The sequence below is a fragment of the Eleutherodactylus coqui genome, chromosome 1 (genome assembly GCF_035609145.1).
Source record: "Eleutherodactylus coqui strain aEleCoq1 chromosome 1, aEleCoq1.hap1, whole genome shotgun sequence".
Taxonomy (NCBI): domain Eukaryota; kingdom Metazoa; phylum Chordata; class Amphibia; order Anura; family Eleutherodactylidae; genus Eleutherodactylus; species Eleutherodactylus coqui.
The window spans coordinates 327365269-327379895 of record NC_089837.1 but is presented as its reverse complement, the minus strand read 5'-3'; the positions used below and the strand labels follow the sequence as shown (position 1 = coordinate 327379895).

The 14627-nt window shown below is 43.3% G+C and overlaps 1 protein-coding gene across 3 annotated transcripts in view; it reads left to right on the top strand.

Annotated features, from left to right (window-relative positions):
- BCAS3 (BCAS3 microtubule associated cell migration factor) overlaps positions 1-14627 on the top strand; it is a 1118574-nt gene that overhangs the window by 82490 nt on the left and 1021457 nt on the right. For all 3 annotated transcript variants that reach the window (XM_066575105.1, XM_066575107.1, XM_066575106.1), the window contains exon 6: positions 2292-2373. In XM_066575105.1, the coding sequence (XP_066431202.1) occupies positions 2292-2373 (82 nt within the window). The remainder of the gene's footprint in view (positions 1-2291; positions 2374-14627) is intronic.

Sequence of the window (14627 nt, the reverse complement as noted above, 5' to 3'; positions counted from 1 at the left end):
TCATGCAGTCCTGTGTTACTAATGTACATTTAATTCAAGAAATTGTTTTTTTGTTTATTGCAATTTAGGCCGGCTGCACATGGCGCCCCCCAGAGACCCTCCAACTTACCTGCGGATCCGGTGTCCTCGCTCCCGCATGACGCTTCGGCGTGACGCGGCGGCGGTAGGCGGAGAGGTAATTTCATGCCATCTTCCGCTGTGCTACAGCGGAAGATAGCGTGAACAGACGGCTTCCATTGACTGCAATGGAAGCTGTCCGCGCATACACCCGCGGCAAATAGAGCATGCCGCGGGTGAGGACGGGAGATTTCACGGTGCGGAATTCCACACCGTGAGCCCTGAGCTATTAGGTTCAATAGAACCTAATAGCTGCGGGCAACGCAGCAGATTTCCGCCGCGAATTACGCGGCGGAAATCCGTCCGTGGGAAGGAGGCCTAATAAAAAATGTTTTAACTTATTTTAATCCATTACAGTTTTTGCTAAAATTCCATCACAAATAGCTAGAAATGATGAATAATATAAACTGTGTAATATTTTGCCATGGCAGGTCTTGGGTCTAATGAATTTTGCTTTAAAGGGAATGGGTCACTGGATTTATAGTGGCAGCATGAGCAGAAAATCATGAAGCTTGAAAAAGGCCTAATATGGCCGAAACGTAGCTTGCTTACTTTTTATTGACCATGGATTAATAAAGCTTTTTGCATCTTTTTTATTAAAAAAAATGATTTTCTGCTCATTCTGCCACAATACTCAATTACACTCAAATTGCTATTGGAGTCTTGTGGTCCGGGCTGTCACTGTGGCTTGCAGTTTATCCACCTCACCCTTTTTGGAGCTTCTTTTGTGTGCTGCTGTACCCGCTCGTTGTACGTGTCACTGGATTTATGATGCCCTATCTCGGGGCTGCAGGAACTAGCAGAGACTCTGATTGCAGCACTGGGTCACTTTTTTTTCATTTCAGTAGTTTTCATAAGTTTGCTGTTTTTGTCTACCAGTACAAGCCAAGCATGTAGTCCACTCTGTGGTCTGCTCCCGCTCTGTAATCTGAGATATACCTGAGCTGCTGCTCCCCTGGCAACCCTGCTTTGGGGCAGTTTCGCCATCGGCATTCTGCTGCTGCTTTCCCTCTGCATAGAGAAGAGAGAGGCCGCTGCAGAAAAGAGCAAAGAATTGACTTGCTGCAGTTTCCTCGCAGCTTGACCGCAGCGCGTGAACAATATTTTTGAAAAATCTTGTTCACTTTGCTGCCTAATCCCTGGATTAGGAGCTGCGGGCAGACTTGCCGTCGGACTTTCCGCACTGAAATTCTGCGGCAATTCCACCCGTGTGAACCCAGCCTAAATCATCCGTGGGAAGGTAGGGGGAGACTTAGCTCATGAATATCGGAGGTTACAGCCTGTGTTCAACACTGGACAGAAATAGTGAGTTTGTGAAAAATATTGAAAAAATAAAGAAAAAAGTAGGTGTCCCAGCTCTGCAATCAGGATCTCTCTCTGTGACTAATTTATGCTGCCTTAAGTAAGAGCAGCATAAATCTGGTGACAGATTCCCTTACAGGCGTATTCCAAGTGATATATTTTTTGGTAAAAGTCTATTTTGCATGCAGTAAAATAGCAAGCCGGCATATACTCACCTCTCCCAGCTGTGTCCCGCAGCGCTGCTCCAGGTCTTCTCGTCAATTTTACAGGCTTCCCCAGCCTGTTTACAGGACACCACAGGTACTGCACCCAATAACAGTGCTCAATGGTCAATCGGCAGCACCAGTGACGTCCAGTAAACCAGGCATGACAGCAGCAGGTAAATAAAGAGTAGCCCTTGACCAAGCATCGGAATGGGACACAGTGAGTTTATATCTATTTATTGTTTTACTGCATGCAGAAGAGACGTTAGGGCCTCATGTCCACTAGGAAATTCGGGCCCACGCGGATTCTCCATGCAGAATCCCGTAGCGAGTCCCTCCTTTCCCGCAGACATAAGGGCTGAAAATAGATTTTTCTTACCTGTCCGGACGCAGCGGATCTTCCCTCCGTCGTGGCTGGATCTTCTTTCTTCGGCCCGGCGGATGTGCTCGGCATGCCGGATGCGTGACGCGCGTGCGCCGGAGAGCAGAAATTCAGCTGCGGGTGTGCCGCGGATACGTACGGCTTCTATAGGCTTCTATGGAAGCCTGCGGGAGACCTGCAGACAATGGAGCACCCGCGCGGATTTTGTAATTATAATTGTCCAGTGGACATGAGGCCTTACTAATAACTCAGAACACCCCTTTAATCGATTTTAATTTTTTTTTCAGGTTAGTGGAGAAGCTCAGGAGTTGTTCTCAGCTAGACACGGTCCAGTACGATCTGCAAGGATCTTGCCATCTCCTCAGATTAGTAAGTCTCTAGTAATTGTACATACTTAATACTTGGAAAGTAATTAGTACTAAATATTAACACATCAACTACTGCTTACTCATGAAAACTGTTTATCTCATAAGCTCTAGCTTGTTGTAAAAATGGACCAGTATTTTTATTTGAGATTTATTTGTGAGTTTGCACTCGCATGTCCCATCTTTGTTAGACGCGCTGATTCAGAGCGTCTAAAAATCGTCCATGTGAACGCTTCTATAGGAACCTATTGGTACCTATAGAAGCGCATTCTGAGCGCTGCTTAGCAGTGCTAAAAACACACTTGTCTGAACGAGCCCTTAGTGATAAAATGAATAACATTGTGTCTAGTCCACACACTGCATTGTTGTCAGAGGCAGTACCAACAAAACCCCCAGGTCTGTTAGGCCACGCCAGACTCTAATACTGACAGACAATGATACTTGGGAATACTATATATTTGAAAGCATTATGTAAGTGATCAATCACGGCTTCATGTCTCCTAGAAAGACAAAACTAAAGTAAAATTAAGTTGAATAAAACTTAATAAAAAAAATTGTTTCTCCTCGAAAAATCCGCAAGCCATATTTTTTATTCAGTTTTTTTATTTTTAAGAGCAGTCAGCCATACTAAATACATATTTGGTGCGACTGCAGTCATAATGAAGTCTAGAACAAAGTTAACTTATTTTTATTGCATGGCATACAAAAAACTATATATTTTTTCTTTTTTATTTCCCCTCTCCCCTCCAAAAAAAGAGAGTCATAAAATTTGTCAATAAATTGTATGTAGTCCAGAATTGTGCCAATAAAAACTATAACTAACCCTGCAAGAACAAGCCCAAGCGCAGCAACATAAAATGACTTGTTTCTATAAACCATGTTTTTATTGTGCAAAAGTACTAAAACGTAAAACAATATATATATATTTAGTATCACTGCATTCTTAATGACCTGTAGAATAAAGTTAACATGTTGAGAAAACGCAAAAAAAACATTGGCGGAATTGCTTTTTTTTTTTTTATATGCTACATGCAAATCACAAACTATTTTCCATATCTGCAAAAATAAGAAACTTAAAGGGGTTGTCCCGCGCCGAAACGGTTTTTTTTTTTTTTTAAACCCCCCCCCCGTTCAGCGCGAGACAACCCCGATGCAGGGGTTAAAAAAACCACCCGCACAGCGCTTACCTGAATACCGGCGGTCCGGCGTCTTCATACTCACCTGCTGAAGATGGCCGCCGGGATCCTCTGTCTTCATGGACCGCAGGGCTTCTGTGCGGTCCATTGCCGATTCCAGCCTCCTGATTGGCTGGAATCGGCACGTGACGGGGCGGAGCTACACGGAGCCCCATTCAGAAAAGAAGAAGACCCGGACTGCGCAAGCGCGGCTAATTTGGCCATCGGAGGGCGAAAATTAGTCGGCACCATGGAGACGAGGACGCCAGCAACGGAGCAGGTAAGTATAAAACTTTTTATAACTTCTGTATGGCTCATAATTAATGCACAATGTACATTACAAAGTGCATTATTATGGCCATGCAGAAGTGTATAGACCCACTTGCTGCCTCGGGACAACCCCTTTAAGGCTTTAGGAATGCATCAAAGAATAAATGGTAAAAAAAGGGATTGGTATTAAAGCAGGCCTCCCCGGTGATTTTTGCTAAAAGCAGTTTTTGACAGAGGGAAAGAATCTGAGCTGTGTTATATATAGGTCTATATGAATTGGAGGAAGGTTCTGAGTAGAGATGAGCGAACGTACTCGGCCACGCCCCTTTTTCGCCCGAGGCCGCGATTTTCGAGTACTTCCGTACTCGGGCAAAAAGATTCGGGGGGCGCCGTGGGTGAGTGGGGGGTTGCTGTTCCCTGCTGCTACCCCCTGCTCCGCCACGCCTCCCCCCGGCGCCCCCCGAATCTTTTCACCCGAGTACGGAAGTACCTGAAAATCGCGGTGCTCGATCGAGTAATTACTCGAAACGAGTAGGTTCGCTCATCTCTAGTTCTGAGTAAAGGTATCTTTAAATGTGACAATTTTCAGGCACGTAAGCGCTAGAGATCTTTTCCGGCCGCCGGCCTCTATACACTGCAAACAGAAAGTCATTCATAGATAGTTGTTCGATTTTTAGGTGAGCTAAAAACATAGCGACTCTGACTAGTGAACGATTTCTTACTCAGTGACCGCGTGTACACAGGATGACTACCATCCAAATTCACTTTTTCCCGCTATTATTCAGATGATAATCGCCCCATGTAAAGGTATCTTAAGAAATAGCATAAATAATAACAAGACAACCATCTTTAACCCTTTCCAATCCACTGTCTGACGTCTTAAGACATTATGATTTAAGACTGTACAGCTCCGATGTTGGAAGAGGTCCGCCGGGGCTCTCTTACTGTATATTGCCAGCCTCTCTGCTGTCGGAGCTTGTCCAGTGTGTCACCTCATGCAGTACTGGCTTTAGCCAGCAGATAGCGCCGTTGTATAACAGCAGAAAATGAGTAAGCCCTCTAGGAAAACCAGCATACAAATTGGATTGGAAAGGGTTAAATCACTAGATTGGAGCAAAACATAAGTACTTATAATGCAGTTTAGTAAGGACTATATCATTTATTTACCATTTAACTATTGTGAATTGCTAAAAAAAATGTATTAATGCGCTAGCTCACACATGTCTTGGTTATAATGACCAAAATACATAATCAAGGGCTCTAATTACACGCAGGATTGCTGTAAAAGAAAAACATATTCCCAACTTTTATCACCATCTGGTAAGCAGCAGGATTTAACAAAAAAAAAAAAAAAAAGAATACCATCTGAAGCAATTAAATTCTTGTGAAGATCATGTCCAGAAAAAGTTTCTGTATAGATTTTATACAAGGATCTAAAACATCAGTCTTAAGAATAACAGTGACACATATCTGTAGCCAGCCAAATGAATGTAGCTTGTAGCCAAGAAAGCGAAACATCTAAGAAACTGCAAGGAGAGATCACTACAAGCATGGGAAAGTTTTATGTTAAGGTGCATCGCCATCGTAAAATAGAGGGATGCTATAAATGTCTTGGAGACATCTTTACTATTCCTTGCATGGCTGTACAGACAAAGAATTATCAATGTTGGCTTTGATAGAAATTGTAATGCTTGTTTCTTTTGATTTCTGTCCTCCTATCGCTCTTAAATAGAGGTTTTATTGGTATTTAGTTGTTCAGATGTGCAGACTAGTAGGTTTGGCTAATCAAGGCTCTGAGCAACTACCTTTCTTATTAGGCAAAATGTAAAATCTGAAAGGATAGATGCTTTCCTAAGGAAATAGATTCCATGCTTAAAATGTGATGACGTTGGCCAATTCAAAGTACAATAGAATCTGTTAAACATTACATTTACGCCAGATCCTTTGACTTACTTCATTAATCCTTGGACGTGCTCCCACTGTATGTTCTAAGAGTTTTTCAGATATTAGTTCAGTCATTATCACCAGTTCATGCTCTGCAACCCTAATATAAATTTTAAGATGATTATGAAAAAAAAGTGTTTCATAATCTATTATTCAGGTGGAATGTAATTCTGATTGGTTCTCAAAGTCATCATTGCAGATGCAAGGCTTGGATAGTCAAGCTTAGCAACAGTGATTATAGTTCAGTGGTACATGACAATTAATTTAATGCAAACATGAAAAATAGCAAATAAGATCTCCAGGCATTAGAAAAAAGCGTTGCTAAGCCGAGCCGACCTTGTCACGTATTAATTTGGTACATTCATAATAATGAAAATAAGAACACAGAACAGATTTTATGATGTTTGCAATAATTTGCCTAAACTTTATATTTTGCAAAGTTTCATTCATGGTTACAGCATGTGAAGGATGTCCCAAGATGTAAACGTTTCCCCTAACCACGAGATAGAGGATAAATGTCTAATTAGTGAGGTTTGAGTGCTCGGACCCACACCGATCACGAAAATAAGGATCCCTTGATACCCCATATGAAAGGAGTGCTGGTTGTGCCACTCTGGCAGATCCATAAAGATGAATGAACCAATAGCATGCATGTTCAGCCACCCCTCAGTTCATATGGGACAAGGGATCGGTCAGAGTTCCAGCAGTAGGACCTCCACCGATCAGACACTTATCCCCCATCTATAGAATAGGGAATACGTTTAAATCTGAGGACATTCTCTTTGACCCCCTAAGGACGCAGACTTTTTTCCTATCCCAGACATTTAATGTTGGACTGGTGGAAGTCTCTTGGGACATCCACCAACTATCAAAAAGAAATTCCAATTTTGTCATGTTCATCAATTGGAAGTGATGGAATTAGCCGAACAAGTGTTTTCTTCACTTTTCATTGACTTCAAAGGGGATTGACAGATGAAGGTGTCAGTGGACTCCAGTTTTGGCATTTTATCAGATTCCGATAGGTCAAATATATATGACATTTCCTGTAGATTCCTTGTACTTTAATTGTACTGTGTACTGAGAATGGGTGTTCAAATGAACTATTCGAGGATTAGGTTGTGGTATCTATTAAACTTGCCACTTAAGTTTCCCTCACACAGGTGCCTTTTACCCCGATTATTGCTGTGTTTTCAGTGCCGCAGTAATCGCAGTACAACGCTCCCATTGTTTTCAATGGAGCCTCTCAGACAGGCACTCAATTTTATAGTGGAGTCTGTTCTATTTTTCGGCATTTAGCACACCTAGCTATGGTGCTAGCTGTGGCCGAAAAGGAAAGTAAATTGCTGCAAAGCGGCGCGATCGAAAACGCGGCGCTTTGCCAAATGCCTGTGTGAAGGAGGCCTTATTTTGTACTTTGAGTGGGTGAGATTAGTCGTCCTGTGAGTGGTGGCATTAACTGTGCCGCTGGTGACCACATTAACTGACTACTAAATGGCCTCCCTTAATTGTACTGTGGATAGTGGCATTAAATAAGCACTGGCAGCATATGTCATCTTCTATATATTTGTCAATGTCTGTTTGTTGGAGCATCACAAACTGTACGACCGATTGACATGAAATTTTACACATAGAATAATCCTGACCCCGAGAAGGTTATAGTCTAAAAAAACTCAAAAATGTTGTTGTCTTGGCAACCTTATTTGCATTTTCATGCAGCAACCCCTAAATTTGCTTTCATCAATGGATTCTATGGACTCAATTTAGTATTCCTGATCAAGTAATTCCGACTAGAAGAGTCATACTGAGCATTGACAATTTGTGTTTCAGGGCTGCTTTTTAGCCTCAATCTAACCCTGGTGGAGGCCACCTATGATTTGCCCATTTTTTCCTTCCAAAACCTTGGATGTCCGTGTGAATAACAGTTTGCAAAAATGATATGTCCCCAAACAGGAATACATGGAGCAAATTTCTGAACACCGGCCCTCATTTATCAAAACTGTCTAACAGTAAATCAACAAACAGTAAAAAACTGTTTTGGTGCCCATAGCAACCAATCTCAGAGCAGCTTTCGTTTTACATCAGCACTAAGAGGATTAAATACTGTTGCACATAGCAACCAATCACAGAGCAGCTTTCATTTTCTCTCTGCACTGAGGATTTAAAACTGTTGCCCATAGTAACCAATCACAGCATAGCTTTTATTTTACTTCAGCACCAAGAGGATTAAAAGCTGTTGCCTACAGCAACCAATCACAGCACAGCTTTTATTTTACCTCAGCAGTATAATATTTAGCAACCAATGACGGCTCAGCTTTCATTTTACCTCAGCAGAATAACAAATGAAAGCTGAGCTATAATTGGTTGCTATTGGCAACAAAAAATGCAAAATTTTACTCAAATCGGACCAGATCTGGGGATTTGTATATGATTTGTATTTTAGATATAAGAGGCCAAGCAAGCAAAGGACCTGTTTGGGCAGAAGGACCACAGCCGCACTCAAAGTAGCAGCTGCTCGACTAGCTGAGACGGCGGTTCAAACTAACGGCCAACTCGAGAATCAACACAAGCGACAAGCAGCCGCTCGAATTGTAGAAACTGACGAAGCGAAGCATGCCCGACATTCTTCAGACCGAGAGAGACACTCAGTTTTGAGAAGAACAGCTTGGAAATCCTTGGAGGGGGAAGCTTTTAGATACAATGCAAGCAATAACTACAGGTGTCACCCCCAGCTTCCTATTGGCCGAATGAACAAACCATGTTCATATTGCAATGCTCCAAAGTGGCCCAAGGAGACCCTGGACTATGGGGCTTTGGTTATACGGGGCGGGGTTATGAAGGGGGTTGGAGTTTAGTGCATACATATTTAATTATGACATTTAGAATGTCCTGGCAGTACACACATAGGGCAGTATAATATATCCCCCCCCCCCCGCCTGGCAGCACACACATAGGGCAGTATATAATCTATTTCCCCCCCCCCAGCACACACATAGGGCAGCATATAATTTATCTCCCCCCCCCCCCCAGTAATAGACAGCCCTCCCCAGTAATAAGCAGCCGTCCCCCCCGAAATAAGCAGCCTCCCCTCCAGTAATAACAAGCCCCCCCCCCAGTAATTAGCAGCCCCTGCCCCTGTAGTAAGCAGCCCCCCCCAGTAATAGACAGCGCCCACCCCTCAGTAATAGGCAACCCCCCCAGTAATAACCAGCCCACCCCCCAGTAATTAGCAGCCGCCCCCCAGTAATAAGCAGTCCTCCCCCAGTAATAAGCAGTCCTCCCCCAGTAATAAGCAGCCCTCCCCCAGTAATAAGCAGCCCCCCTAGTAATAAGCAGCCCCCCCAGTAATAAGTAGCCCCCCCTAGTAATAAGCAGCCCCCCCCAGTAATAAGCAGCCCCCCCATTAGTAAGCAACCCCCTCAGTAATAAGCAGCCCCCCCCCAGTTGTAAGCAGCCCCCCCAGTAATAAGCAGCCCTCCAAGTAGTAAGCAGCCCCCCAAGTTATAAGCAGCCCCCCCAGTTGTAAACAGCCCCCCTCAGTAGTAAGCAGCCCCCCCCTGTAACAGGCAGCCCCCACCCCTCAGTAATAGGCAGTCCCCCCCAGTAATAACCAGCCCCCCTCAGTAATTAGCAGCCCCCCCAGAAATAAACAGCCCCCCCTAGTAATAAGCACCCCCCGAACCCATAGACTTACCTCCTCCCTGCTGTCAGCGTCGCTCTCTCTCTGCTTGCCCTGACATCAGTGTGTAGCCCGGCACGCTTCCTCCCTGAGTCCTCTCCTGCGGAACTAATGAGCAGGGGACTCGGGGAGGAGGATCCTGGCTGCACGCTGACGTCAGTGTGCGCTGGGATCAGCGCGATTACCAGCGGGGAGCTGCGGCGCCCCCGCTGGTAATCGCTTCAGTGGTGAGCGGCGTCGGCACGCCGCGGACCGTGTGTTTAGAAGAAAAGTTCCCGGCGGTGCCGCGGACCGGCGCTAAGCACCTAACGGCCCGGCCCTGGTCCGTAGACCGGTGGTTGGGGACCCCTGCTATGGCAAAACGCGTTCTCCTCTACACGAGCAGAAGTCAATCGCGATTTTACACTCGCGGAGGAAAAAATCACAGCATGATCTATTTCTGTTCAGATTTTGCACAAACAGCTTCGATTGAAGTCACTGGTACATCGGTCTACCGTGAAGCTATGCCCTCTTTTTAGAATTGGTGAACAAGAGACTAAAACACATCATAAATGGAAACTGGCACAATTTCAGTAGTAAACATGTCCCATTGTGTGTAATTATTTTTGATTGCTTTATGCATAAATTACTGACAACATTACAGTGTAACATGCTGCCAGCTGAGTACATTGATTAAAATAGGCTTTTGGGGTTAAAATGTTTTTGACTACGGGGTATTAGGGTTAGAAAGGTTGAGAATCGCTGATCTAAGAGAAAAATAGACAAATCTTACTTGACAGCACATTGTATTTCTGTGTTTCAGTTTAACAATAGCAGTTCTGACTGGAAACCCAAGATGAATTTCAACTCGACTAGAGAACTATAGAATAACCTTCAATGATGATTGTCATCGTTATTTTTATTATGACTTTCAATAGCAGGAACATAGAAATATAATACCATGCCATTTTGAAATTGCTTTTACAATTAGGACATGTTTTGTTCAAAGACATCATTTAAAACACACACAGAAAAAAAAGGATAATTTTGGTATGGCTGTAAAAGGCGAATTGTGACCTCCCCGGTTAACCTACTCAGCAAATGAATAAAGCTTTGAAAAGCACAGAAAGGCATTTGACTAATATCTGGAATCGGATAAAAGAGAGCAGTGTAATAGGACTCAGCAGCTATCTAACACACCAGCTTAATGATTCTGAACAAAATAAAATGAATTGTAATGGAGCCGATGATTACCATCAAGCAAGGCTCACACACTGTTTTACTGTGAAATAGTAAAAGAAGAATTGTTTAATGTTGGAGTCTGCTTCAAACGAATTGGCACGGCCTTAAATAAGATGTCCTTAAGTGATAAAGAATTTCATTCCCAGGTGTGAAGCGAAAAGTTCACAGCTTCAGCTAAATACACTTCTGAGCAGCACATTTTAATAGGCCCCAGCTTTGACTTCTCAGTAAATAAAGGTCTACAATCATTAGATAAGCTGTCTGCATTATGTCTGTACATGGTGTTGCAGACAGCTGTTACAGGGAAGCTTGAAAGCGGCTCTTTATTGTGTTCATTCCAAGAGTTATGTTGAAAGTGTCAGTGGACACATACTATCCCATTTTGGTCTCACAAAAGGAAATGTTTTATTCTAAGAGCTCATTCACATCTGTGTCAGATTTCTGCTAAAATACAGCCTGAAGTAGTGCTGCATGCAGCACTATTGTGTCTGGGAAAACACCAGAGTGCGTTACGTTATTGGGTTCCGCCCTGCGCTGTTGAGGTCTAGCATGTACCAGGTCCGGCTCTTCTGATTTTACTGTCGTTTGGCTCGGAATGCAGGTCCGAAACGCTCTTTTCTCCTTAGGGAGGGCAACTATATTCTATAAACTAAGTGAGGAGACTCAAATGGCCACGCACGCTCCTCTGGGTAATATGCAAATAAGGGAGATGGAATAAATCCTCCACAGTGCCACCTATTGAAAGGCAGCATTCCATGGAGTCTGGCTTTGCTTGTAATTCCCGGTCATTGTAACAAGGCTTGTATAAAAAGTCTGACTTTGACTTGAAGGAATGCTGCCTTTCAATAGGTGGCATTGTGGAGGATTTATTCCATCTTCCTGATTTGCATATTACCCAGAGGAGCGTGCGTGGGCATTTGAGTCTCCTCACTTAGTTTACAGTATATAGTTGCTCTCCCTAAGGAGAAAAGAGCGTTTCTGACCCCTGTCCCAGGCCTCTCACTAGCAAAGCCAGACTCCTACTGTACACTGATGAGGGGCAAAAACCCTGAAACAGCTGTATGTACATGGGGTCTGGCTTTGCTTGTAATTCCCAGTCATTGTAACAAGGCTTGTATAAAGTCTGACTTTGACTTGAAGGAATGCTGCCTTTCAATAGGTGGCACTGTGGAGGATTGATTCTATATTTGCTCCCTTATTTGCTCGGGATGCAGAAACGCTAATGTGAACGAACCCTTTTTAATATATTGGGCAAAAATTCCAGCATAATTGAAGTAATAAATATATAGGAAACGTTGTATATTTGTTCTTCATAGGCTCCTACAAACTTCGATGGATCTCAACCGAACTTGGTACACATACTCCTCATGATCCAACTTTAAATACTGGCGGAGTGGGTGGGGGTGGTTAACAGTTTTTTTTCCCCCCATAGCAACCGATCATAACACAGCTTTTATATTACTATAGCAACTTAATGAATGATGATTGCTTGATATGTGCAACAAACATTTTTTTACGCAATTTCAATAAATGAGGCCTATCCTATGTTTTATGGTTAAATAAGATGCTTTGTGATTCCGCTTGGTGAATAATTTAGACGTGTAGTGCATCCGGAATGCCTTGAAAAAACTGAAACCCATCGGACGAGTCCAGCTGAAAAAGTGAAAGTAAAATTACTATGAGTGAGTGAGACAAGCAAGCAGCGTGGCCCTGCCTTAAGAATGAGTGGGAATGAGCCAGGACATCAAGGACTGCACAGACCTTGGAGCAGCCTGAGACCCAAACTGAAGAAGAGAGGGGAAGAGCCAGTGCACCAAGAGCATCTGAAACAATTGAACAGAATGAAAAATTGCAGAAAAGAGTGGCTAAATCAAGTGCTGCAGGGACCGCAGAACAGCATGAGGCCAGAATTCAAAACCAGAGGAAAAGAGCTAGGACATCCCTTTTGAGTAATTACAGTTCCTGGTCCAGCTGGCATTCCATATTACCATCAACAATGCAAAGAGACAGTCAATCAAGTGCTGTGCTATTAGCTTGGTGTCACTGTGTTTTTCTCATAGTGTGCTCAAGAGTAGGCGCAGCAAATTATTTATATCTGTGCCAAAAATGTTGTTTACAAACATGTTTTACAATGTCGGGGTGGCATTATGTATTATCAACAATGAAGCACAGTGGCCCAAGAAAAGAAGTGCTTGTGGTTTCCCTGCTATTCCCACTGACGACTATACATTGCTCGTTCCAGAGGTTTTCAAGAACAACAGAAAGATAAATAGATTTTAACCCTTTCCAATCCAATTTCTATCCTGTTTTTCCTAGGGGGCTTACTTTTTTTCTGCCATTATACAACGGCGCTATATGCTGGCTAAAGCCAGTACTGCATGAGGTGACATGTTGGATAGACTCCGACAGCAGAAATACAGTAAGAGGACCCTGACAGACGTCTTCCAACATTGGAGCTGTACAGCCTTAAAGGGGTTGTCCTGCGAAACAAAGTTGGGGTATACACTTCTGTATGGCCATATTAATGCACTTTGTAACGTACATTGTGCATTAATTATGAGCCATACAGAAGTTATTCACTTACCTGTTCCGTTGCTAGCGTCCTCGTCTCCATGGTGCCGTCTAATTTTCAGCGTCTAATCGCCCGATTAGACGCGCTTGCGCAGTCCGGTCTTCTCCCTTCTGAATGGGGCCGCTCGTGCCAGAGAGCTGCTCCTCGTAGCTCCGCCCCATCACGTGTGCCGATTCCAGCCAATCAGGAGGCTAGAATCGGCAATGGACCGCACAGAAGACCTGCGGTCCACCGAGGGTGAAGATCCCGGCGGCCATCTTCGCAAGGTAAGTAAGAAGTCACTGAAGCGCGGGGATTCGGGTAAGTACTATCCGTTTGTTTTTTTTAACCCCTGCATCGGGTTTGTCTCGCGCCGAACGGGGGGGCTATTGGAGAAAAAAAAACCCGTTTCGGCGCGGGACAACCCCTTTAAATCATAATGTCTTTAGACGTCAGACAGTGGATTGGAAGGGGTTAAAAAAGAACAAAATATTACAGACTTTCAAGTGCTAAAAATAAATCATTAAAATTGTCTTTTTCTTTACCTCTTGTAGTAGGTACAGTACCAAAAATGGCCACTAGAGGGCTGGAGTGTAGACTAACCCAAAATGTCTGGCAGTAAAAGGGTGGTTTATGCCCATTAATCAGGAGACACCAGAGTGAATGTGTCGCCTGGAGAGTAAAATGCTCCAAAGTTTCTGTGCTTTGGGCCCATTTGCTGGTCCATTATGTAACAGTGCAGTCTAAGAGAAAGGGATGCTGTGAGCTAAGAAGTCTGACAGGGAAAGGACGCCCCCTAGACTGACACCATGTATGGTATGGACTTTAGTTATTGATGGACATTGCTAATTCACAGCTGTGGTTAGAGAGGATTCAAGATCCTGTGTTTAGTTAGTGGCTAGATGGACAGATATTGTTGTGTATGTGTACTGTGAAGCCTCTGATGACAGTGTGAATATTGCTATGTGAGTGATGCAAATAAACACCCTTAAAGCCTGTTTTACTAAAGTTCTTGTGTGGAAAGTAAATTCCTGAGGTGTTGCCACGCATCTTGAGTGGAAAGGATGGCGACCCCGAGACGGACTAATCTCCAATTGTCACACTCTATAATTGGACCAAAGACAACAATGAGTATTTTTATGTAAGAAATAGCATTAAAAAATATTTATATTGATAGATGTATACCCAGGTAATACACAGGGTACATAAGTTGGTTATTTAACTATTTCAAATTTTTGGTATCAGGAAAAAACAAAGCCTTATAAAAGCAAAACATGTTACAAAATGTCATTTTTGCTTCTGCTGTTTTTGTCATTAATTGGGGATTATTCACACACAAATATATAAAGATACAGATATATAGATTCATAGCACTGCCTCGTGCACTAGCAATCTATTTTTTTGTATCATCAAAATGCATG